Here is a 26,624-nt window from a genome sequence, read left to right as displayed (position 1 = left end):
CCTTCACCGGTTCTGTTCATAGTTTTTATGGACAGAATTTCTAGGCGCAGTCAGGGGCCAGAGGGGGTCTGGTTTGGGGACCACAGGATTTCCTCAGATGTTGTCCTGTTGGCTTCATCAAGCCGCCTCCAGTGTGCACTGGGGGGGTTTGGGGTTGGGTGTGAACCGGCTGGGATGAGGGTCAGCACAGCTAAATCTGAGGACATGGATCTCGACCGGAGAAAGGTAGTACGCCATCTCTTGGTGGGTGGAGTGTCCTTACCTCAGGTGGAGGAGTTTAAAAACCTTGGGGGTCTTGTTCACGAGTGAGGGAAGATCAGAGCGTGAGACCAACAGGCGGATTGGAGCAGCTTCCGTAGTTATGCAGTCGCTGTATCGGTCCGTTGTGGTGAAGAGAAAACTGAGCCAGAAACCAAAGCTCTCAATTTACCGGTCGATCTTCGTTCCAATACTCACCTATGGTCATGAACTCTGGATCATTACTGAAAGAACGAGTTCCCGAATACATGTGGCTGAAATGAGCTTCCTCCGTAGGGAGGCTGGGCGCTCCCTTAGAGATAGGGTGAGAAGCTCGTTCACCCGCGAAGAGCTCGGAGTTGGACCGCTTCACCTCCACATCCAGAGGAACCAGTTGAGGTGGCTCGGGCATCTAGTCCGGATGTCTCCTGGACGCCTCCAGGGGGGGTTTTCTGGGCATGTCCCACTGGGCGGAGGCCCCGGGGAAGACCCAGGACACGCTGGAGGGACTGCGTCTCTCGGCTGGCCTGGGAACGTTTACCTGAATGGCCGGGGAGAGGGAAGTCTGGGCATCTTTGCTTAGACTGCAGCCCCTTAAACCCTGATTAGGGTTTTAGGGTAAGGCTGATTAGTACCAGAGGGGCTATGGTGATGGTGCGCTTTTGCTCCACATGCCTTATCTTCCACACAATGATCAAGGAGTCTTTCTTCTGTCTCCACTCTCAGCTCCGGTAATGCCAGCTTACGAACAGGATTCCCCTCAAAACCAGACTGAGACCACTGTGACGTTTCTGCTGAAACCCGCCAAGAGCCGTGGTGCTCCCATCAGGTAAGAAGAGACCCTGAATATGTAACACAACCACACATGAAGACACCAACAACACTATCATGCAAACAGGTTTAAACAGTTCCTACTTTCTACATGGTGTTGGAGAATACAGGGTCCTCGCAAACGGTTGTCCCGTCAACAGCTGTCTACCTAAAACAAAGATTTTAGTCAGCAGGGCAAATCTGAGTCTGCTGCTATTATAAGGATTACCAAAACACATTCACTAATATTCATGGTCACACACATTTAAGGGCTGCACGATATGAGGAAAACCCGCCATATGCGATGGCGATATAACTTGCGGTATATGAACAAACAGCAAAACAACCAAAAACATCATTTCCATTTCACTGAAACAGTTTAAAATTGTACTCCAAATGAGCCTCGTCTACATAGGTGAACATCTAACATAAAGGGCTCCATCCGATTGGTCAGCAAACGTGAAGGCGTCCATCCGATTGGTCAAATACATAAATGAATTTATTTGATTCTTTAAATACCTCAAGCTGCCATAAGATTGTTTTAGTACATTTAAGGTAACCATTTATTGTAATTTTCGCCATCTTTTGCGATATGCATATTGCACAGCTTGATCTTGTGATAACAATACATTTGCGGTATATTGTGCAGGCCTAACACATTTACACACAGCCTTACCTTGAGCCCAAAACTAAGCCTATATTTGTGGCCCCTCACACAAATCTTTTAGTTCCAGAGCTTTAGCTCCATGTTGACAGTCTCTGAAATGCCCTAACTTTTTGACTGTTTATTCATATAAACAGATTCTTATGCTGAAAAAAGCAGCTTTTTATCGGTATGCAACACTGTACAGTACTAAAATGTTTACACACTTACCAAAAACAAGGTGATTCTGAAGCCAATGCTTAATGCTGACATGCGACACTTGACTGGTGACAGCTTCAGTATTAAAGGGTTAACCTGTAACACCCTAGAACAAAAAGTTCAAAATAGAGCAGCAGAGCAGACAGCTCAGAGCTGAAGGCCTCTTGTGTTACAGAGATTTTACTGTCACAATAGGGATTATGAATCTTCTGACACACAAGGCGTATATTTCAATAAACCCCTTTCGGATTTGAGGCTAAACTTTATTTATATTAATTATGTTCTTATACATTTCTTGTTGGACCAGACGAAAAAAAGAAGCGAGCGGGATGTTTGAAATGGGGTATAAAGGAACAAAAGAAAAGGAGAAAAAAAAAGGCGGTTAAGGAAGTTTGAGGATAGTTTAAGTAGTAGAGAGGAGGTAGAATCACAAAGCGACAAGATGCTGGAGGTTAATCATCATAACTGTCAGATGTAATGTTAGTCAAAATGGGCGGGGCCTGTCCAGAGGCACACAAGATGCTCACAAACATACCTGTGTGCCCAAAACATCTTCACACACAAACATGTCACCACATACACAATACAACTAAAGTTTACACACACACATACTTATGTAAAGTATGTGCGTGTAAAGCATATCATAACATCATGCGTACCATTAGTACAGAGGTGAGCTGACACGTGTCCTCAGGTGAGTGTTTGGGCTCTACTTTGTAAGGTTGATGAGATATAAAAAGAGGTGAATTGCCCGGTCACTCCCACACCAAGACCCCCCGGCAAAGCAGCAGTGGCAGACGGGGCCCCCAGACATCTGGATCGGACGCCAAGTCGAGGGAATCCACCCGCCCGTTAACCCAGGTAACCAAGGATCGCCACAGGGGCCCCAAGCACCAGAGGGCAAGGGGGGCACTGGGCCACAGAGAGCATAAGACCCAGCCCATCCAGAGAACAGACCTCCCGCCACACCAGGGGGCTCAACCCAAGACCCTACCCACCGGAAATCTCCCTCCCAGCTCCAGACGAGCATCCCTAACTCCAACCCCAGGCACGAATAAGGGCCCCGCAAGAGAGACCCATTCTAGGCAGCCACCCACCCGACCCACAGGAAGTTCAACAGAGAGGGCCAATCCCCCCCACCAAAGAGGACATCCAAAAGAAGTGGAGGTCCCCCGTAAGCGTGGTAAACATGTGCCAACCAGGCTCCCCCCACGGTTGGATTTTAGAGAGACCCAGTGCTCGAGGGCAAGGACCAGAATCCGCACCACGTGGACACGGACACCCCCAGGCTCAGAGTTGACGTGATCCCCGGCTCCTGGTCTAGCCAGAGAACTCAAGGATCCCACCAGACCCAAGACGCCGGCACCCAAGGGACACAGCCACCGTCACTGAGGGCCTGGTTCCCCCCACCAGGATGGGATAGGGGGCAAAAGATCAGTGGCCCGGCCTTCCTTCTGGAACCTGTGTGTGACACTTGATTTATAACTGACGCGATACATTTTCTGCAAAGCTGTGTGTACTTGTAATGGCGTATTCCCATGTACACTCGAATATCAAAAACACATGAATACAGAACATTTTATGCATGCACAACTTAAAATCACAACAACTTCAAACTAACTAGGATTTCAAAAAGGCCCCGAAGCTTACAAATCTTTAAATAGTACTCTAAATCACCTGATACAAACAGGCAAAAGCACATGTGCATGAGTTTTTGAGACTCTTTAACTTCTCCAGATCTGTGCAGACATGATGCATTTAAATGCTGGTAGAATGCTGGGTCATCAGAGTGTTCTTATCAACCTTTCCCTCTAATCTTATTTTCTTCTATAGGTGTTGCTGAGCTAACAAATACTTAAAAAAAGGAAAGAATAGGATTATCTCAGCACTCGAAGTTTCCCCTTTAAATGCTTCACTGAGACAATGAACTGTTATGAACAAGGGTGCAAACTCAGGTTCAGGCTCGGTTGACCACGGAGATGCACCGCCATTCCAGTCTTCTTGCCTCTCTGTCTGCCTGTGTTCGGATTCTTTTGGAAAAACTACCAGTCCACCTAAATAGCTTTGATACTTGGAGCAAGAACTCCAGCAGGCCGTCTTCCTCCTCAGTGTCAGAGCTGGAGTCTTCATCATCAGTGTGGTCCCTGAAGCATCACTGCTCAAAAGGTTTCCTTCCTCTCCGGTCTTACCGTCCGTTCTTTAGGCAGGACAGAGACACTGCCAATTGAAGGTATATTTGTTCATCAAATGTGTCATAAAAGCAGTACCTTGGTGGTCTTTGCAGAACCAGCAGAGTTCTTCAGAAAGGTCTGTTGAAACGCGACAAAGCATTTTAGTCTCACAGCAGTTTTTATTATCTTTCAGTCTGAATTATGCAAAAAGGTAAAAGGAAGATCAAAGTTTTATTGATGCAGATGTCATTAAAGCCCATCCTAGTGCTCATCAGTCTGAAACTGTAGCACAGCTCCCACAGATTGTCAGGTAGATTTAAGGGAGGCGGCCAGGCTGTCAGAAACAAACAGCTGCTGTCTGCTGGCCTTTGAAGGCAGCCGCTCTCCTCCTGCTAAGGGAGCAAAGATTTATTTTTAATTAGAAGCTGCTGTCAGCCGGACGGCATGATGAGTTTTCTGTCAGAAGCCATTTGTTTCTGCCGCTCTGTCCTTTACCTGCATGTGGGTTTACAGCCGCACATGAATTATCCTTTTAATGTCAGCCTGTGATAAAGTTCCTGCCGCCCCCCACAGGAAACTTCATCAAATTGAAGGCCAGTGTGATGGGGGGGATACAGATGACCTTTTGATGGAGCTGAGTAATGAAATAATAGTGTGTGCATGCTCATAGCTTTCAGTGGTCTCCAGTGCCACCCCAGCTCAGATCCCTGGGGGGCTCGCAGGCTCATTAGAGCCAAGTTCTGGCCCCAAATTGATTTCTGGACCTGCTTTATCCTGTTTGCTGTCATTGGCTGGAGCTGGTGATAGTCATTGTCTGCCTGTGCAGGGTTAGTGCAGCCTTCAAACACAGTTTGCCTTAAGCCGATGCCCCCCGCCTGTGGAAAACACTAAGAAAATATTTATTTAAAACAAGGGGAAAATGCACAACAGAACATCCATCATGTGAAAGGTTGAAGCGTGTATTGTGTCAGGTTAGAGCAAAAAAGCTCATTTCTGTCATTAGTCCCAACGAAAGGAAGAACGGGAAAGTCCCAAGTGAAGACAAAACCGGAGAAACTGCTGACATTCAACAGAGTGGGATGATGGGATGAAAAAACCAAAAGAGCTTTGAAACTAGTTTAAGACTAGCTACTCACACCAACTGGACCCCTTCAGTCCACTGATCCTCTCTGAATGTGGGGGTGTGAACAAGCAGGAAGGGGTGGGATGTCTGTCATTTCCCCACAAACACCTGAGGAGAGCAGTGACCTCTGATCCGTGGTTACCTGGGGGGTGAGGAGTGGGCTCATGATGGCTACACTCTGGCTAACTGCTCCAGAACTGCTAACACATCTCCAGCAGCAGTCTGCTGATCCTCAGTGGGCCTTCGGCCATTCAGCTTAGATCCAAAGCAGCTGATTCGTTTGGTTCCAGGTCAGTTTGCTGATTGGGTTCCACCAACCGCTCAGATCTTTCTGTGCTGGCACTGACTGGCTGTCTGGGTCTCATTTCACTTGGATGTAGGAATGACTTGAGCTTAGTTCACTGAAGAACCATAACTGTGTGTTCTGCCGTTACGCCCAGCTTCTGCTGTTGGTTCCATTTAGAATCCAAAGGCTGTAGAAGGGGGAAGGTCACACTGGATCATCGCTTTTGGTCATCTGGCGGTTGAACTTTCAATGGCTGCACGTTTTGTCTGTAGAGCCGCGTAACAAACGTGAGAGTTCTGTGCGGAGAAGCCTGAACGTGTCTTAATGTGTGTTCACATAGACATGTCATTGAAAGTGGTCACTCCAAGAACAAAACACTAAACATTCAAAGTTTTGGCTTTATTCAGTAAAAGATCCAAATCTGCTGGTGTTCAGGTTTCTCACATTCACAGGGCTCACTTAACACGTCTGTAGAGAAGATCAAACGGTTGATATGAGATGTACGTTGACTTCCAACCTTTATGACGGATCCTTCAGCAAAAGAGAAGCGGTGCAGTGGTAGGGCGGTCGACCTCGATTCCCGCTATGTGTTGGTGTTTCCTTGGGCAAGACACTGAACCCCAGGTGGAAGGTTGATGCCAGTGTTTGGCAGCAGAGCCGCCACCAGTGTGTGACTGTGTGTGACTGTGTGTGTGCATGGGTGAATGGGTCTGTGCTTTGGGCCTTCAAAGAAGGTAGAAAAGAGCTGGAAAACTATACACCATTTACCCAAACCGTCGCTGCACCTTCCTGTTTGCAAATGAAGGACTGTGTGTTTGCAGTAAGTACCAGGTGGTGGTTGAGGAGGAGCGCTCCCGCAGGCAGAGGAGGGGGACTGCTGAGATCCTGCGCTGTTACCCAGTTCCTATTCACTTCCAGAACGCCACGCTGCTCAACTCCCAGTACTACTTCAGTGCTGAGCTGCCGATGAGTGAGCTGCAGGCCCCCAGGCCCTTCTGTGTTGGTGAGTTTTCCATTTATCTGGTGTCCTATCAAACTGACTAACTAGCCTATCATGACTATCATGAGGGTCAGGACTCACACCAGGGGTCCCCAAACCTTTTTCTTGTGGGGGCCACTGAACTTTTTCTTTCTCTGAAATAGTGTACCAATCGCAGAGTGAGTCTGAATGTAAACATTTATGGTTTCCAGAAAGAAAAAGATATTAATCAGAAATAATATTAATTTTAAATTTGAAATATAAAATAACCTGATAATTCTATCTGTGACCTTCACAGAATAAAAAAGCATTTAAGTACAAGCTTGAGTTATGGTGGTTTTAGTTATTTCTACATCCTTATTACATAATGTGACTTATTTATCCACTTTATTCTGGATCTGATCAATTAAGTTATTTAAATAAATGTTTCTATTCATCAAAATAGTCATGCTTCATTTTTTTTTGTGCCTCAAAAAAAGAGATCAAACAACCGAGAAATTCTTTATTTATCTAATAAGCATCACTTTCACTAAGAATATGTTCATCTGCACATTCTCCTATTTCTTTATGTTCAACTCCATTCAGAAGAAAACGCTCATTTATCAGCTTCTATCAGCTCCATTTCTCTATATTTATCAGGGTGGAGAAAACAAACACGTTTAGTTTTATTCATTTAATTGTTATTATTTTCAGAAAATGGTGATGTGTTTGAAATGTAAAGAGTACACTTTTCTGAATGACTTTTCCTTACTGTCACAAAGTATCTGACAGAAGTCATCAACCAGCAAAGACACCCCTAAAAAGCCTCTGTTTGACAAATTGTTCTCTGATTTGTCAGGACAGAATAATACTGCTGCATTTCAAATATGTAACCAATAAAGGCTGTGCTCTCTCGTCCCATTGAGACTTTGGAGGGCAGCAGCTCCTCGCACATTTCACAGTTTTCACAGGAAGAGAAATGAGCCGCTGCGCTGTGTCCGGCACGTCTGACCTGTCGTTCAGTGCTAATGACAAAAGTCCAGTTCTCTTGTCTTCTTCTGCAGCCGGACATATCTATGCTTGACCTCGTCACCACGGCAGTGGCCCCCTGTTCAATGTCAGAGTTACATTCTGATGATAACTGGTGACGGGGAAATCCAGGAAGTAGGATTACAGATTTTTTTAGGGCTGCAAAACTCCTCACTACACACTTTATCCACTTTTCTCACACAGGCGTGAACATTTTCACACTTTTGCCTTTGTCTAATGAATCACTGAATTAATGCCATAATTTGACCCTCCTGGTAAGCAGTGATGTGACACGATAAAAGGAAAGACTTTATCTGTTTGATTCTGCAGCTGGTAGTCCTGTTAGAAGATCACTGGACAAGAAGAATAGAGCTGTCTGATTTTCTGATGCTGGAGAGGACAGAACTGCATGCTGGGAAGGAAAGGAGACCCTAAGCCTCCAGTTACCCTAAAGATGATCCGCTGATGGTGACGCTATGCTGTGTGAAGTTTAGGTTAGCCTCAGCTCAAGCATTTGTCAGGAAAAACAATATTGTAACAATAATTGTAACAACAGAAGTTCTGCAGACATGAAAGTGGAGGTTTGCCATTCATCCAGCATCCTTCAACACTAGCAGTAACTGCTGACAACAAGGACGGCTAGAGCTAGTGCTGCTTCAGACTAAGAAAAACCCCCCAGAGGAACTGACACAGGGGGCGGAGCATCAATTAAACTGCAGGAAAGTCATAGAAAACATGTCTACTGGATAGTTTTGCCATTTAACACATTCTACTAACAATGGTAACAACAATCATCAATGTGTCTTCTGCCCCGTCACTCAGTCTGATGGTCTTAGTTCATTGACTGCAGTAGTCTTTGAAGCAAATTTCTTGATTTTCTTTGTGATTTTCTATCTCACTGTTGGTATGAACTTCTATTTGGACGACAGACTGACAACGTCAGCAACGGATCAAATTCTTTTTCACACCAGTGTAGCCTGGAGGAGACTGCTGCTGAAGACAGCTGGTTGGTCAGCTTCAGTTAACCTGTTTACCTCTGTCATTGTTCAGGTGACAACAAGACCTACAGTGGTTACTGGAATGCTGCACTGCTGCCTCACAAGAGTTATGGGATCTACTATCAGGCTGTGAGCACGGCTAATGGGGTGAGGACACACTGCACAGGTGACACTTCTCACCTGACACGCCTCATCATCTTCATCGTCCTCATCTGGCCTGATTTTTTTTTTCTGTGTAAAAGATTCATAGATACGCCTTTATTGTCGCTGTCCACTTGGACAATGAAACTGAAATAGTCACCATTACAGTGCAAAAAGAAAACTAATAAAGTATAATATAAAAAATATCAATATGTACAAAGGAAATGTGCAAGTATGCAAAATATGAAATGTGCAAATATAAAAATATCTGTAATTCTCTGCAGAGTGATATGTACAGATAAGTCAGATGTGTAAAAACAGTGTGGAGATGAAGTCCTGACAAGTTTACATAAAAAAGAAATAAGCAGAGATGTAGATATCCATACATACATATACACATATATATAAACATATACATTGGCATGTATCATGTACATGCTCACGCATACATGCACACGCATGCATGCTCACGCATACATGCACACGCATACATGCACACGCATACATGCACACGCATACATGCTCACGCATGCATGCTCACGCATGCATGCTCACGCATACATGCACACGCATACATGCACACGCATACATGCTCACGCATACATGCTCACGCATGCATGCACACGCATACATGCTCACGCATGCATGCACACGCATACATGCTCACGCATACATGCACACGCATACATGCTCACGCATACATGCTCACGCATACATGCTCACGCAAACATGCACACGCATACATGCACACGCATACATGCTCACGCATACATGCACACGCATACATGCACACGCATACATGCTCACGCATACATGCACACGCATACATGCACACGCATACATGCTCACGCATACATGCACACGCATACATGCACACGCATACATGCTCACGCATACATGCACACGCATACATGCACACGCATACATGCTCACGCATACATGCACACGCATACATGCACACGCATACATGCTCACGCATACATGCACACGCATACATGCACACGCATACATGCTCAGGCATACATGCACACGCATACATGCACACGCATACATGCACACGCATACATGCACACGCATACACGCTCACGCATACACGCTCACGCAAACACGCACACACATACATGCACACACATACATGCACACACATACATGCTCACACATACATGCTCACACATACATGCACACACATACCACAAAAGGTTGTGATTGAACACAACTGACTTTGTTTTGTGTGATGGTCAATAATTAAAATTTAGAGCTTTAACTTTTGTGTACATTTGTAAAAAAATGGTTTCCATTTGTGTGCACCTTTGTAAATCAGTGAAAGCCCCTAACAGAGTAAAGCCCAAAGGTGTAAAAACAAAGACAAATTGTGATCTCCGCTGGTTAAATTCCCTCTTGTCTGACAAAAACACATCCATGTGCGTGTACATGCATGCACCTGTGTGAATGTGTGTTTGTCATACAACTGGTTCAGTTATGTTGATAGAAACTAATCTGCTGCTCTGTCCATCAGGAGACGAAGATCGACTGTGTGCGCGTGGCCACCAAAGGTAAGCTGTTCCCACAAAACTGCTACTGTTGTGATTATTAGTTTCTGTTACTGTCGACTTTTTGAAAGACTATGAATAGGAGATGATCTGAATTTGAAAAACTGTACACAACAAATATTTTAAAAGCTCCTATTTTTTTAACTCTGAAATTCCACTTTAACAGAATACTGCTCTACCTCTTTTTTAAATTATACCGAATACTCATACATATTATTATATATTATATTTTTACCAATGTAAACATTTACAGGCTACCTTTACTCCAACCGTGCTGCCTTTGTCAGTGTCCTTTAAGGCATTTAAGTTTAGTAGAAAATGCTGTCGATGTTGTCTGACTGTAGGTTCAGAACTTCAGAGCAGCTCTGCAGAGCCTGCGTGAGCTGCTTTAGTGCTCTATTCAGATGAAAACAGTTGAGGGCATGGCATTCTGTGGTTTATGTCCTGCATCTTGTTGACACTTTTACATGTGGTTTGGTGGTTGGAAGTCTGGTGCTGCGTGTGCTACAGATGTTGGTCATCATTGTTTGGATGCAGAGTCATGAATGGGACTGTAGGTTTGTTCAGACTGAAACTGAGCTGGTTCAGAGTGTTCTGATGTGGATTCTGTCGTCAACCGCAGAAAAGCGAGGTCTGGTAGACGGAAACTCTAAATCCAATACAAAGATTCATAGAACATGTCAGAACTCAGAGTAAAAGAGAAGATAGTGGGACAGAAGTGTCCCACAGATCCCAACAGGATGGGTGGTGGGCTGCAGGACGGCCTGTTTTGGCAAGTGACCAATTTGAAACCCCTGTGCTTTGGCGAATTCTCTCTATCATGAAAGGGAGCACTTTTGGAGGTTCCAACTGCAGTTAAGCTGATACTGAAACACTTAAAACACAGCCTGAAAAGGAAATGAAGCCACACTTGAAATGGGAAGACAAACTGACTGCGAGCAATAAAAACCCAAACTTTCAGAGACTGAAGATTAGCTTCAAAAGAAAGAATGCTACAGATTATTATGAACTCAAAGATGGTACAGTATTCCCCCCTTAGACCATGTGAAGTCCTGAACCCCCCCTTATCATGTGGGTTAGGGACCAGAGACAACCACGAATAGAACCTTAAACCTGAAACATGAACCATTGCGTGTTTCATGACTTGCATGTCTGTGGATGTATCATAGGCCGTCACAGAACACGTACAATGGAGGAGATAAGTATTTGAGCCCTGTCTGATTTAGTTGGTTTTCCAATTAAAAAGAGTCTGGCCGTCGGTCATCCTAGTGGTGGATTCATTTGAACACTGAGTGAAGGAAAATCCCAAAGAAAATCAACTTTAAAGAATTTATACACATTTCTTTGAAGGAAATAAATCTGGTCTCTGTTCTGTCCTCCATTAAAAATGGGTTGTTACTCTTCCTTTTTGTGTACCGTAATTTCCGGACTATAAGCCGCTACTTTTTTCCTGCGCTTACAGCCCTGCGGCTTATTCAGTGACGCGGCTAGTTTATGGATTTAATAGGCGGCCGCCATGTACGTATTTTCGGACACAGTGAATGGTTTGAGTTCTCTATCCAACTCCAAGCAACAAGTCATTTATTTTTCAACACACCTCTAAGCAGCCAAACAGCATGGACTTGACTTCAGGTCTTAAACACTTCAGTCATGGTTCAACAAAACGAAACACGCATGCCCGGCCGCATCTCAGAATCCTTTGGTGCCATTAGACCCAACGTGCACGTGATCGCCACTACATTATGATGCAGCTTTCAAGTTAAAAGCAATCGTTAAAGGCAGCGTAAAAAAATCCACCATCACCAACGGGTTTGGAAATGCCGGTCAGCTGCTGACGGAAAAGCTGCAATCTGCAGCTTGGCTGCACGTAAATATGTGGGAATAACATCAGCCTTTATTTTGTTGGGACACGACTGGAACACAAATTGACGTGATCGTTTGGACTGAGTGGAATTTTGCTTTGAAAAGCTCACAGCCTCCGTGTGAGCTAGAGACATGTTCTCCTTGCTGCTCGTTCACATTGAGCTGTGGGGCCGATGGCAGTCTGATGGCTCCCACACGTAACAACTCATCCGCCCCTCATACACAAAACGTACAGTATTAAGTCTGATTGCTCTGCACAGACACGATTTACTCCGTCCACCGGCGCAACGGGGACAAAGCGCTCCTCCCTAGAGCCGCCCTGGCCAGGGGTGTCGGAGAAAATAGGAAGGGGAGACAAGGAGCGCGCGGGGCGAGCGCGGAGCGAGCGCGGAGCGCAGAGGCGTCGAGCCATTCTGCAGGCTGCAGCCAGGGCTTACTCGAGGCGTCCGCGGAGCAACAGTGTTTATTGTGGAAGGAAACTTCTGACCCACGCGCCGCGAGGAGGCGCGCGTATCGCGCTGAGGCGCGCGCTTTGTTAGTCGTCGCTGCTTTATTTTACTAGTGTGTTTTTTTTAACCAGCCCTGTTACTCCCATAATGCTGCCGCGACACAAGTGGAAGGAGAACTGTTCTTCCGTTCGCCCCTCCATCCACTGCTGTTCCTTGCTCTTAAACACGTACAACAGTATGGCGAGCCGGGTTAGACCCGCCTTTAGCCCCTAAGACTCATGGGAAATGGGGGATCGCGGATGTAAATTTCCTCATCATAACTGAGGGATGTAATGTTGATAATATGGTTACTTTTTGTAATTTTATGTATGATACCTAGATTGTCAATAAGTAAAAAAAAACTAAAAAAAATAATATGAAACTTGTGAACAGAATAGAGGTCCATGGTGTTTGGCAGTTGTGGGTGTATCCAAAAACATGAGTCTGAGGCAAGGCTGTCTCCTCCCACAGTGTGTTAATGAATTGCACTCAGTTTGGGAGTCAGAACATGATTAGTCAGGCTGACCATGTTGCGTAATGCATGCAGCTTGTACACTTTTGCGGCTTGTGTATGTACAAAAGAAGTTAAATACGTGAAAATAGGTGGATGCGGCTTATAATCGGGTGCGCTCTATAGTCCGGAAATTACGGAAATTTATTTTGGGAACTCAACATTGAAAAAATACAACCCCCCCTCCCCACAAACAGAAATAAGATTGAAATTTCTGAACACGATGCAAACATGTTCTGAACACGTTCTTAACGTAAATGCTTGGAATACAATATAAGATATATATTCCAGCCAAGTGGCTCCAACAATCTCAAAGAGGCTGGGACCAAGTATTGGTAATACTTCACGCCAAAATGGTTTAACATCTTGCAGTGCTGGCTAAGGACCCCTGCTTAAGAAGGCACATGTGCAGGCCCGCCTGAACACCTTCATGATTTAGAGAGTGACTAGGGGAAGGTGGTGTGGTCAGATGAAACCAAAATTGAGCTCTATGGCAGGAAGTCACTATGGAAACGCTATGCTCTGGGGTGTTTTTCTGCACAGGGCACATAGATACTTGACTGTGTTAATTGGAGGATGGCCTTCTCACCCTCCACAGTCAGTTTCTCATCCAAGTTTAGGTCCTCTACCATGACCTTGGGTCCTGTCTGGTGTGGTAGATCTACACCTTGGGTCTTGTCTGGTGTGATAGATCTACACCTTGGGTCCTGTCTGGTGTGGTAGATCTACACCTTGGGTCTTGAATGGTGTGGTAGATCTAAACCTTGGGTCTTGTCTGGTGTGGTAGATCTACACCTTGGGTCTTGTCTGGTGTGGTAGATCTACACCTTGGGTCTTGTCTGGTGTGGTAGATCTGAGCCTCTATGGCTCTGGTGCTCAGGGCTTGTTCCTGAGCTGCCAGGATGCTTCCAGTGCTTCAGTGCTGTCCTGTAGGCCAGCCCTTTCTAGCCATTGGTAGGACTTCTTGATATCGGCCACTTCAGTTATGGTCCGGTGGTACATCCCATGCAGGGGTTTGTCCTCCCATGGTCTGTCCTCCAAAGGTCCACTCTGACTCCCTGACAACCTGCAGCAGGTCTTTTGTCTTGTTTCTGTACTCGTGGCAAACAGCAAACTGCAGCAGTAGGTCTGAATTCTTTCTGTTACTGTCCTGAGGAAGTTAGTAAGGAAGTATTATGGGAGATGAGTAGACTTGTTCTCTTTGGAAATACAGTCATTTTTGAGCTCTTTGACATTAGAACAATGAGGATCTTGAAGCCCCACCCTCTGTGACTTCTTGACTATGCAGAGACCAGATGGTTTTTGTCAGCACACAACCACACAAGACGCTAAACCTGCAGTCTGTAGGCTGAGCCCCACTGTAGTTTTCAGTCCAACCATGTTAAAGTATTGAAGAAGTTGGATGGTAGAGTTGCTGATGCGTAGTCTAGAGATTGATACCAATACTGACTATTAGAAATCAATAAGGCTGCTCTGCGACATTTGGGTCCAATATTCAATTGCAGTAAAAGTGAAAATATTGGCACCAAAATAATAGAATGATTGAATGATACAAAAAACAACAATTAACTCTGTTTTTTTTTTTTAAGTACATAAATAAATCAAATAAACAGCTCCAAGAAGTGCAGGGAGTATCAGGCTCAGCAGCATCTTTTATGTTTTTTTTAAAAGTTAAATAAAAAGTTCCCTAAAGGTTTTATAGAAAATAAAGTAAAAGTTGAACATTAATGAAAGGACTTTGCTTTTTAATAAGTGCAAACAAAATGTTCAGGGAGTTCCTTGGTACTGTAACGTGTCTTATGAGGTCAAATAAATATGAAAATCAATTTATGGCTTCCTGAAGTTTTATCAAGTAAATATAACAAAGTTAGAAACAACTTGAGAAAATGTTACTGTTGATAGTCAGTAGTCCCAGGTGATGTTTTAACATAGACCTTCCAAAAGATGAATTCACAGGACCGATGAGGATGAAGCACAAAGAACTGTTCTCAGTTATCCCCAACTTACAGAGCAGCTGAGACGCTCGGGGCTCATGCTGCTCTGTTTTTCCCAGTGTGGGGAGGACAAGAGATTAACGGTGTTAAAAGTGACAGCCCTAGTTTCTAGCATGCAGAGGACTGAATAGTTTGCATAACCATTTAGACTGAATGCCGCACCTGAGCCACAATAATCAGTTCAATATCAGGCTGTCAGAATAAAAAAGCAGATCCCAAAATACATCAAAATAACAAATATCAGCCTGATAATAATCAGATGACCCCTAGTGTAGTCACTTTTGAATAGTGAGCAGGGGAGGGGGCTGAGGACACATCCCGGGGTGTTCCAGTGTTTATAATAAGACCAAATGAGGGAATGTCCCTCATCCTAATGTTGTGTTGCTCTAAAAGTCCTGAAACCTGCACCATATTGAGCTGCCCAAGCTACATTTCTAAAGTTCTGGGGTAAGTTTGAATGGAACTAATGTTTTGAAGGTGAAGCTAAAGTCCGCCCACCTCTTTTCCCTCTCTTCTGTTTCTAATGTCTCCATGCAACAGCAGTGGATTGGTAAGGTTCACTGGTGTTTGCTGGATCAGCACAGGAATAAAATCCCATTTGGTCACATGTGTGAAGCTCTGGAAGTGTCCTGATAGAAAGAGCACTGGATCGATATCACTGAATGAATACAGTTGCTTATTTGGGGACAAATAAAGAAAAACCCAATTCCACAAGCTGATCCTTGTTAAGCTCCACGCTGCTGGATGTTCACACTGTCTGTCTGCTGAAGGAGCATCCATAGCTGCTGGTAGATCTGATCTATAAGGCAGGAAGAGCGGCAGCAGCTGGTGTGTATGGTCACCACATACACCAGCTGTAATAGGCTTCTGCCTTGACATTGGTTGGGGAGTTGAGGTTAACATCTGCAGATTTTGTCTCTGTTTTTGCTTCCTGACTGGTTACTAACATCTGAACACTGACTTACTGATGAACAAGTCTTTTCTGTTGTTTTCAAACTAAACTCTTTCCAATCCACTTCCCTGCTGCTTCTAGCTGCAGCTAAATGTTTATGATAGAAAAAATGAGAAAGAAGTCATGAATTTCAGAACATTGAGCTCTTCCCTCACTCCTGCATTGCTGAAGTCAATTTTACTCAGAAATAAAACAAAAAAAACAACCCCAGCTGAACTCAGAACAAGTCACAATAAGTCCTTGAACAGGCAGCAAACCTGTAAAAGAGAAATGGAAGGAAACAAATTGATTGTATCAGAGAACTGGACTGAGCGAGTGTGACGGAACCCAGAGAAACCAAAGTCCACTCACCCGCACTTTCTTCACCATACGGACCCCGCCATTGGGAGCCAGATGACGTCAGTAAACAGGGATCGTTCCAAGTCTTTCTGAGTCAACGTTTCTATGGCAACCACTCACTATTCCACACCCCTTCCATTGAAAGCAGGCTTCAGGAGAATCTGGGCCATCGGGCATAACAGCTGTTTAGTTCTCTATGGAAGTCTGTGGGATTTTGGCTTCCTGGAGCCAGCAGGTACTTCCTGTTTGGAACGCCAGGGGTGGGGGTGGGGAGGTTGCTGCTCATTCCAGTTCTGTTATACAGTCAATGATTGAGATGTTATCATCCTGTGCCTCGTGACAGTCATAACAGGTTGTAACAGTTGGAAGAGTTTGGAGACTCAAACATCAGTTTTCTCAGCATAAAAGATCAAATGTTTTTTGACTTGACTTCAACCAGAATTTAAATGAAAAAATGACAATTTAAAAGAAGAAATGAATGACACTGTAACCAGGATAACCAAATGTCCACAAAAATTGAAAAGATAAGAACCCTAAGAACAGTGGGTTAGCATTAGGACACAAGACCTGCTCATGGAAAGACTACGGGATACAAAGACCACGTTTGGCAAAAGATAAAACCAACACAAATCAAGTTTCAAAGGCATCAAATCTGACTCAAACAAAATAGACAACTTTCCACAAATTCTCTGAGAGGGTTTACTCTGCCCCATTGGGTCTTGTTCTGATCCAGTAATGGTTTCCTGCAGTGGTCCACTCGATTGGGTCGGTGTGAAAGCTTACCTGAATGTTGGATTGGACCAGACGAGATCTCTAGCAGATTGACGGTCTCTGTTTAGCTGCTGAACCAGCAGAGGCTGTTTTCTGACTCAGACCCCAGTTAGTTTACCGTGATGAGCTTGGAGCTGCAGCAGGAGGGGAGCAGGATGCAGCTCCACACTAATTACTCTGCTACTACCTTCTGCCTCTCTGTTTGCCTGTCTGTTTCTCTGCATGCCTTCTTGGACAAGCAGCCGCCATCATCATCACTCAGCTCACCACGCCGTACGTTGGCCTCGCCCCGGCAGCCGGCGACAAGCAGCTGACAGGTCAGAGGACGCACACGAGCACACACTAATGCTGAGAACATGGAGTGGAGTCAGAGATGTCCTAAGGACTGGGGTCTCACCAGAATGCAGTGCTTTTGAATTATTATGCTGATTGTATTTAAGTGTCAGACAGATAAAACTCTTTGTTTTGTTGTTGTTGTGTTTTTTTTTAACTTGTCCTGTCCAACAGCTGAGCAGATCAGAGCTGGAGGCCTCTTGTGTTGGACATATTTTACTGTCACAACATGGGTGTGTGGATCTTTAGACAAACAGAGTATAAGGGGTGGGGAGCAGTTAGTAACAGTCATAACATCACATAACAGAGTGTCAGAAGTAAATTGCAAGACAGAGCTATTTACAGGTTCTAAGTATATTCATCCAAAGACCACCTCTCTCACAGGGCGCACAGACTGACATGCAGACCCCAGAACCAGCATGGATGAACCTTATCCGGATAGGAAAAAGGACCTTCCGTCACTGTAGAAGTTCAGCAGGAAAGTGATCATTCATGCTGAGACTAGTTCCCTTCAGTTCACGTCTGTGGCTCCTGACAAAGTCCTTCTGTTTTGGTCTGGGTCTTTGGCTGCTGGACTTTGCTCCCCCCAAACCATGGACACAGTGAAACTGATTTTGTTGACTGTCTTTGGGGATTTCAAGTTGGTCTTTGATGAAAGTTTTCAGGGTTTTTCTCAACCATATCTCTGAGCATTTAATTTTTGGCAACAAGCTCCATGACTTGATTTTGGCAGAATGTATTTATTCATGGACTCCAGGATTCCTCTGAAGCTGCTGCCGGTAGAGGATGCAGCTCCGGGCGAGTCATCCTAACGTCCACGTCTTCCCCATTACTAACCGCTTGAAACACACGTCAGCGTAACCCTTGTAATCTTCCAGATTCTAACTCTAACCCCCCAGACTCAATTTTTCAACGTCTGTAACAATTCTTTTCTGTATTTGATGGTTAAGGAAGTTAAAGGGAAGCTCGCTTTACCGGAGCAACGCAAATGTGGTTGCACTACGGTCGTACAGCACTTCCTGCTTACTTGTGTGACACGTGTCTCCTACATGATGGATTTTTTTGTCTTTCATGGATGATTTTGAGTCTCTTGGCTCTTTGCTTCACTGACATCAATCTCTGACAGCTGTGATAATTAGTTTGCAGGTGAGTTCAATTAAAGGAAAAAGTACTAAACTAACGTTCCACATTATTACGTAGACCAGGGGTGTCAAACATACGGCCCGCGGGCCGTATCCGGCCCGTCAGGTGGTTTAGCCCGGCCTACACATGAAGAGTAAAAATCATAAGGATGTTTAAAAAAGAAAGCAATTTTCTAGTCCATTCCTGTGGCGAGTTAAGATTTCTTAAAGAAATAACTGAAATGCGCAATTCCGGTGAAAACAGGTGAAAATGCGTATCTTTGCACCTGCCAAAAGTGAAACCTAATGGCTCTGTGTCTTAATAAGATGTAGTTTGGTTCCCCGCCAGCCCCACTGCTGTTACATTGTTATAAGGATGATCAGTAGTGACACACTAATGGCCAAAATGTTGTCAAAAAGAAAAAAAAGGTTGAAGTGAAGTCCTGAGCTTTCCCGGAAAATGGAAAGTGTTTTATTTGTTCATGGAGCTGAATGCAAACCTGCATGCTTGGTATGTCATCAACAGGTTCTCCAAGAATATAACATTCAGCACCACTATGAGACTGTCCACAAAGAAAAGTTTCACCATTTGCAGTTAAGAAAAAAAAGATTTAACAACTATTAGCTGGACCGATGAATAACCATCTGGATTTACTGCAGCGTGACGTCAGTGATGGAGCAGTGAAAGCTAGCTACCTTATTGCAGACATGTTGGAGCAAACATCCAATCCATTTTCTGATGGGGAACTTATTGAAAAATGCTGAGGGCTGCAGAAGTCTTGTTCCCAAAAAGCAGTCGACCTTAAACATGAGTCTGTCAAGATTTACGATCAGATCCAACATCTCTGAGGAAACATGGGCAGCCATATGAAGGAATCCAGTCATTTATTGTATTTTCAGTCACTATTGATGAAAGCACCAACATCACAGATATGTACAGCTGTGCATATTTATTAGAGGTGATGAAGAGACGTCACAGTGGAGTTTCTAGAGTTGATGGACACAACAACAACTGATGACATAGTCAGCTCTCCAGTTACTGTGCTGGACGATGTTGGAGTGAACTGGTCACATTATGTAATTTTGGTCACTGATGGCGCTCCATCAAAGGTCAGGAAGAAGGCAGGTGTTGCCACAAAATTCAGGCAGAAACCAGGAAAAGATTCTTATAATAATGAATGATAATAATAATAATAATAATGGACATTTCATTGTGTTTTGCACACTTGAATGACAGTTAATGTGTTTCTGATTTGAATGCTGATATTGATGGTCTGGTGACGTTTCAGGAGAGAATGGAGGTTAACTCCAAACTCTTATGTTCACAAATGTTTGCAAGTTTAATTTAGTGTAATTTTGTCATCGTTTGGACGTTTACATTTTAGGAAAATGTTTCATTTTTTTCTGTAGCCCCTCTTGAATTTATTATCAGGATTGCTTCAGTGTCAGATTTAAAATATTCAGTTTTTAAGTAATATGGGGTAAGAAAGGATCTCTGCTGCTTAAAAGCCTGAAATAGTTCAATGCCTTAGACAAGGTATGAAAACCGGGGATATTTCAGGAAAACTTAAGCGGGATCATCAGAGCACATACAGTTTGGTGCAGATAAAGGCAGAATGAGGACGGTTTCTCCCAGACAAATACATCAGATTAAGGGCCAGAGTCATGGGGAGAGAGCTGGTCAGCCCCCTTAGGGTCCCTGAAGACGTGAAAATGACCTCTGAAAAGTAGGTGGAGTTTCTGTCTGACCACTTTATTCTGTGGTACAAAAAGAGGAAGCGTGCTTTCTGTAACCAAACCATCTTCATGCATGATGAAGCACCATCTCATTCTGCCAGGAATACCGCTGCATCATTACTTGCTATGGGCAGAAAAGGAGATAAACTGATGGTGTGGCACCCATCATCCCCCATTATCCTTTGACCTAAACCCTATTGAGAACCTTTGGAGCATCCTTAAGCTAAATATCTGTGAGGGGGGGGGGGGCAGTTCACATCCAAACAGCAGCTCTGGGAGGCGATTCTGACATCCTGCAAAGAAATTTAAGCAGAAACTCTTCAAAAACCCACAAGTTCAATGGATGCAAGAAATGTGAAGCTGCTATGAAATAAGAGGTCCTATGTTCAAATGGAACTTGACCTATAAAGATGTTTTTATTGGAATAACTTTGGATTGCAGTAAATATGACCTCCCCAATGGAGAAAAGCCCTGTCCTCTGCCGCTAACACAAAGCTACACTGCTCCTAGCATGTGTCTGTTAGCAGCTGGACACGCGGAGAAAGCAGTGATGTCATCGCCCCGCCTCCTCGCTGGAAATACTAAGTCAAATTGAGATATGCAACAATGTTCACAGGGTGGATGTTAAAATGAAAATGCAATCCCCTCTTTGCAATTTCATTTTAATTATGACACAGAATAAGCGGTTTTTAAGTAGAAATGAAAAAGCATTTTGAAGGATTGATTTTTCATTTTCATTTTGAGTCATTTGATGCAGTTACATTTTGAAAATGAAAAAGCATTTCTGTTAATCCATTCTAATTGTCAAATTAGACATTTCTGAATGAATTATGCTACACATTTACCAGAGAACTTTGTGAAAATGAAATGTCAAATACCATTTTCTTTATCATTTAAATAAGTGACAGTATAAGAGATGTTGAAGAAGAAAATGAAAAAGCATTTTCAAGGAATCCTTTTTCATTTTAATTTTGAGTCAAAAATTCCGCTTCATTTTGAAAATGAAAAAGCATTTCTGGTTTTGACTTTTATTTTTAATTATGCTACACAAATGCTTCCATACTACTGAGTCCGTCTACATAAATTCTATATACATTCAATATTTTCTTGATATGGAATGTCAGGCTACAAACTACAAATACTAAAGGGTCCTAATTTTCCAAGATCCCTAATAAAGAGTGCAAAAATAGATTACAGATGCTATTTATTGAGGGTTTTCCCAAACTGATTGTAAATAGACAACAGGCCCAAATGTCAGTATTTAAATGAGGAGTTAACTATAAGTTGTTATTATTAAATCAAAGAGAAAAGAAAAGGAGAATAAGCTGCTGGAACAAACGAAACAGTGTTAAAGATGGCCTGACATCCGTTCCACATGGGTTGCAGGTTCTCTTCTCTGCCACGAGCTTCGATGCGGTACAATCAGACCATGACATTAACCAGCTGCTCAGTCTGTGTCCACGCTGACTATGACTGATGAGGGGGTGGGGGGCTGTTATTGTCAGCTGCCCCAGAGTGCTGTACTCTTCCTGGAGAGGAAGAGGAGGGCAGGAGAAATGAAGGAGAGGAGGGAGCGCTGCACAAAGGAAATGTCCAAGGTAAAAGTGAGCTAAAGCACAAGCTTAAAATGATATCTAAATTCAAATAAGCTATTTGAAATAAAACACCAAGTGGAAATGTTCAAAAGTAATTCAAGTTACATGGAACTAATTTGAAGAAAAAAATCTATTCAATCTTATTTGGCTGATATTGTTTAAACTCCTCACTTTCTACACTTTTCTCAGACAGACGTGAACATTTTCAGACTTTTGACCTTCATTGTCCAGTTTTATGGAGTGAAAACCAAGATCTGCTGGATTTCTGTAGATTTGTCAAGCTGAACACCACCAATCAACCGCCAATTAAGACGCAGAACACAATGCACTGGAAAAAAATCATGCTACAAAAAATCTGCAAAATGGTGTGACAGTGAAAGGGGGAACTGTGTTACAGCAAAACTTAAATTCTCTTTTACTAATAAAGTGAATTCATATAATACATTGTGCACTTCTGAATTGACTGTGGAATCATCTGCTAAAATGAGAGCATTCAAAAACTATTGATTTAAATTCTTCTGTCAGAACAACGCTCTGTCATCTGTGGTATGTAGATGTGAACATTTGAAAATGCACCTTTATGTGACACAAGCTCAGGGTGACGTACGGTCGGACAGTTTGCAGATGGACAGCGGTCTTAGCCGTGTGAAGAGGGTTACAAACTACCAACCTCCGTCCAGAGAGGCGGCACCACGGACTGTTTGTCTGTCTGTGTGATCAGACTGCAGATGAACAGGTGGACTCACAATGACACACACACGGAAAAACACACACACTATGTCACAGTTTGCAAGAAGGAAATGACATTGAAATATTTAGCGGTTTACAGTTGTAATCTTCTGTTTCCACATGCACAGAAGTGGCTGCGGCACACAATAACATACACATCCTTACATTAACGCACGCACACACACACACACACACACACTGATCCACCTCCCACTCAGCCCGACAGACTGGCAGCCTGAAGCACAAATGCAGCTTCAGTGCGGCCTTCGGTGACACACAAAGACACACACACTCAAAGTGAAGGACACCTTACACACCAGCAAAGGGCGTCTTCAAAGTGTGTTGATGGTCTTAAAGCTGAAAACTGCAAATGTGCACATCTGAGGGGAGATGTGTGTGTGTTTGTGTGAGTGTCTGCATGAATGCAATGTGTCTGTGTGCATGTGTGTGTACATGGTGGGGGGTGTAGGTGTGAATGTGTTTGTACTTGTGTGTGTTTGTGTGTTACTGTGTGGGAGTAAAAGTATCTCTGTATGTTGTGGTGTGTTACCTGTGTATGTTTGTTTAGCTGTGTGTGAGAGGGTGTGTGCGTATGTTTGGTGGGGTTGTGTGTGGAAGAAGTGTGGGTTTGTGTAGGTCCGTTTGTGAGATAAAACACCGACACAACAGATGTTTTCTGGTCTGACCTTGAGAAGACCGAATGAAAACAGAAAACAGGGATGTTTGAGTTTCCCGTGCTGAGGAGAAGCAGCAGCAGCAGCAGCAGCAGCAGCAGCAGCAGCAGCAGCAGCAGCAGCTTCTTCTCCAGGTCAGGACCTGCTTTTGCTATAGAGCAGACAGGAAGTCGCTATCCCTGAGAGACGACGTCTGGACCGAGCTCTTCTCTCCTTTTAGCACACAATGGTAGTTTTGTTCTAAGCACCCTGAGTCGTCAGGATGCATGAAGTAGTGACACGGTCCTCACAAGTTCACACAGACACACACTGTGTGACTGATGACTGCTGTCAATCTCTACACTGTAAACCCGAGCGTTCAGAGAAATTAAATATGATGAGTAGCTAATACTCAAAGTTTTAAAAAAACTCTTCTAACTCAATCATATAAAGTTTGTTCAACACATCCCCTGTTTTGAGTATATGTAACTAATAATTTTTAATTTAAAATAGAATATGTTTAAATTAAGTAAATTAAACTTAAAACATAATTAAAGTGTAATATATAGATTTAAGTATTGCATCCTGAATTTCTCATCTCTCTTGTTTCAGGTGGATTAAACAATTCCTTGCCCCGCATGCTCTCAAATTTTTATTTTTATTTTTCTAAATGTTGTAGCAACCTGCAGCCCCGCCTTCAGCCCCTAAGACTCATGGGAAGTGGGGAATCTTGGTGTGAAAACCATGAGTGAGAGGGCTGGAAGCAGAAGTGAGATCCATGCTGTTTGGCTGTTTGTGTGTGTGTGTTCAAATAATTGGAAGAAGCGGGCAGAAGCAAAGGTTCCTTTGCACAACAGAAGTTATTCTTTGATAATATACTTCTTGTAGGATTCAAATTTAAATGTGAATTTAAAAGTTTATTCCTTTTTTTAAATTCATAAATATAGATAAAAGTACTTTTATTAGTTTTATTTAGGCATTGCACAGAAAGGAGTCAGTCATTAATATTGTTAGGCAGGTGTTGACAACATTTTGCTGTACAATCTAAAAAGAGCATTTGGGCTGTAGTTGGAAAGATAAACTTTTTTCCATTGTTCTAACTTAATTATTTGGTTTGGTGAAAAAATAACCTTTTTTTTTTAGTTCATTCAACTTAAGAATAACATGTAGTTGTCTGATGTAGTTATTTTTACTTTCAATCAACTTAATTGAATTAAGTTGGTGTAACTTTGGTGTAAATGCATCATGATGTCATAACGTAAGGCAGCGCAAGGAATTATGGGATACCATTTTCTTTGCCAATCTGGGCAGATTGGGGTTTAAGTGTGCATTTTTGTCCATGGTTTTTGTTGTGTCGCTGTTTTACTCTGTTTTAACTAGTAATTTAAACTATGCCATAAGTTAGAGTTTGGTAAAGGATGATGACCAACCCCGTAGAGCACAAAACAGTGTATGTCCCTTTATTAAAGGCAGAGTTCACCACAGCTGAGCTCCTGTCTTGAACTATGTGACATTGCTGGGTCATTCATGCCTTTGATGTGAATTAATCAAGGTCCAGTAGTTGAAACTTTAGAAAAATGAGCCAATGTATATTGTTGCAGCAAAATTTATAATATCTTTTTTCAGTTAGACTAACTTATCAATTTGAGTTAAATAGCCATAAAAAACTAAGTTGCATAAACTCAATTCAATTAGGTGTTACCAACTGAAGTAATTCAATTAAGTTGGATCAACTTTTTTTCTTTTTAGAGTGTTTTAAGTTACCATTACTCTATTTTTTAGGCAATCATTTGCCTAAAGAAAATAAGTTTTGAAAAGCATGGTTTTGAGTTTACTGACTCAAACAAATTGATTATCCCTGTACAAGAAGGTAACTAATAAATATCGAGTTCTGTTAAGATAAAATTTTTGTTTTTCCCTATTTTTTTAAGTTATGCAAACTTATTCCTGTGGCTTTGAAACTCAAAACTGCGAGTCATAGTGACTGATGACAATTAAGTTGTCTTAATGTGTAAATGTAAGTTATATTTAATGCCAATATTTGACTTGCACGAATTGACACTTTTAATTTAACTGTTATAAAGAAATACAAATAGCACACAATTAAATCATTTATGTTGTGGAAAACTCAGACTTTTTAGTTAATCAACTCAAAAAAATTGTGGCAAATGATTGCCTTAATTTTTTTAAGTTCTGGTAACTTGTTCGGGTTTACAGTGTAGCGTTGTGAATGCTTCTCATCTATTGGGTCACCTGGACAGATGTTAGACCACACACACACACACACACACGATTATTACAGAGATTATTACATAAAGCTGATACTCGGTTGACATCAGTGGTGGGACTGAGTATTGGAGATTCTAACAACATTGAGGTTGTATGGAACTTTAACATTTGCAATTGATCACGTTGGGGCTGCAGGCTTCTAGGCCTCGAGGCCTAAAAAACCTCCTCACTTTAATATTTCCTTGGTACATCTTGGTAAGAGTGAGTGAGAAATAATGCCTCCCAAACCAAGTAAAACATTGCTTGATGAGGATGCTATTGTGACCATGAGTACACTGAGCCATTTAATGGATCAGCAAAAGGAATTCTACAAAGAAATGCTACAACAGCAACAAGAGAACTTCAAGAGTTTTATTCAGATCATCATGGATGGAAATACAAAAAGGTTGGATGGTGTTATCAAAGAAGTCCATGAACTGAAAACAAGCCTACAATTCACCCAGGGCATCGTGGAAGAGGTGACATCTACATATAAAGGTACTGATGTAAAAATCAAAGCAATTGAAAATGACATTGCAAAGCTCAAGAAGGAAATGGAGGACTTGTTTCATAAGTTGGACTATCTTGAAAACCAGTCAAGGAGATCTAATCTTCTAATTGATGGGATCGCAGAAGAAAAAGGAGAAACCACTGGTGGATTAGAAATCAAGATCCAACAAATGCTGTCTGAGAAATTGGGTCTAGATGGCTCAAACATTGAAATTGAGAAAGTACATCGACTGGGAAAGTTTCAAGACGGACGAAGGCCTAGAAAGATTTTTGTCAAGCTTCTCAGGTTCAAGGACCGCCAGCGTATACTTTCCTCAACCAAAAAGTTAAAGGGAACAAGTATATATGTCAATGAAGACTTTTCAGATGTGGTGCAGCAGAGGAGAAGGGAATTGCTGCCCCAGCTGAAAGCAGCCAGAGAAAAAGGGGAAAGAGCTGAGTTAAGGTATGACAAACTTGTTATCTGGCCTGTAAATGAACAGAGGCAATAATCGGATTAAATGACCTAGAGAACTGTCTATTGTCATGTATGTTCAAAGTTTTGTATTAATGCAAATATGTTGTGTTTAGTTGCAAATGGGCCACAAAACAGGTA

At 42.9% G+C, this 26,624-nt stretch overlaps 1 protein-coding gene across 14 annotated transcripts in view; it reads left to right on the top strand.

Moving 5' to 3' along the window:
• LOC101160890 (receptor-type tyrosine-protein phosphatase mu) overlaps positions 1-26,624 on the top strand; it is a 156,686-nt gene that overhangs the window by 75,171 nt on the left and 54,891 nt on the right. For 9 of the 14 annotated variants that reach the window (XM_023949900.1, XM_023949902.1, XM_023949899.1 and 6 more), the window contains exons 14-18: positions 964-1,066; positions 6,311-6,492; positions 8,527-8,621; positions 10,132-10,168; positions 17,326-17,400. In XM_023949900.1, coding sequence (XP_023805668.1) covers positions 964-1,066; positions 6,311-6,492; positions 8,527-8,621; positions 10,132-10,168; positions 17,326-17,400 — 492 coding nt within the window. The remainder of the gene's footprint in view (positions 1-963; positions 1,067-6,310; positions 6,493-8,526; positions 8,622-10,131; positions 10,169-17,325; positions 17,401-26,624) is intronic. The other 5 variants (XM_023949905.1, XM_023949907.1, XM_023949910.1 and 2 more) reach the window with 1 other exon arrangement.

Source organism: Oryzias latipes, chromosome 20, assembly GCF_002234675.1.
Source record: "Oryzias latipes chromosome 20, ASM223467v1".
Taxonomy (NCBI): Eukaryota; Metazoa; Chordata; class Actinopteri; order Beloniformes; family Adrianichthyidae; genus Oryzias; species Oryzias latipes.
Note: the sequence above shows the minus strand (reverse complement) of the source record. Positions and strands in the feature narration are given on the sequence as shown.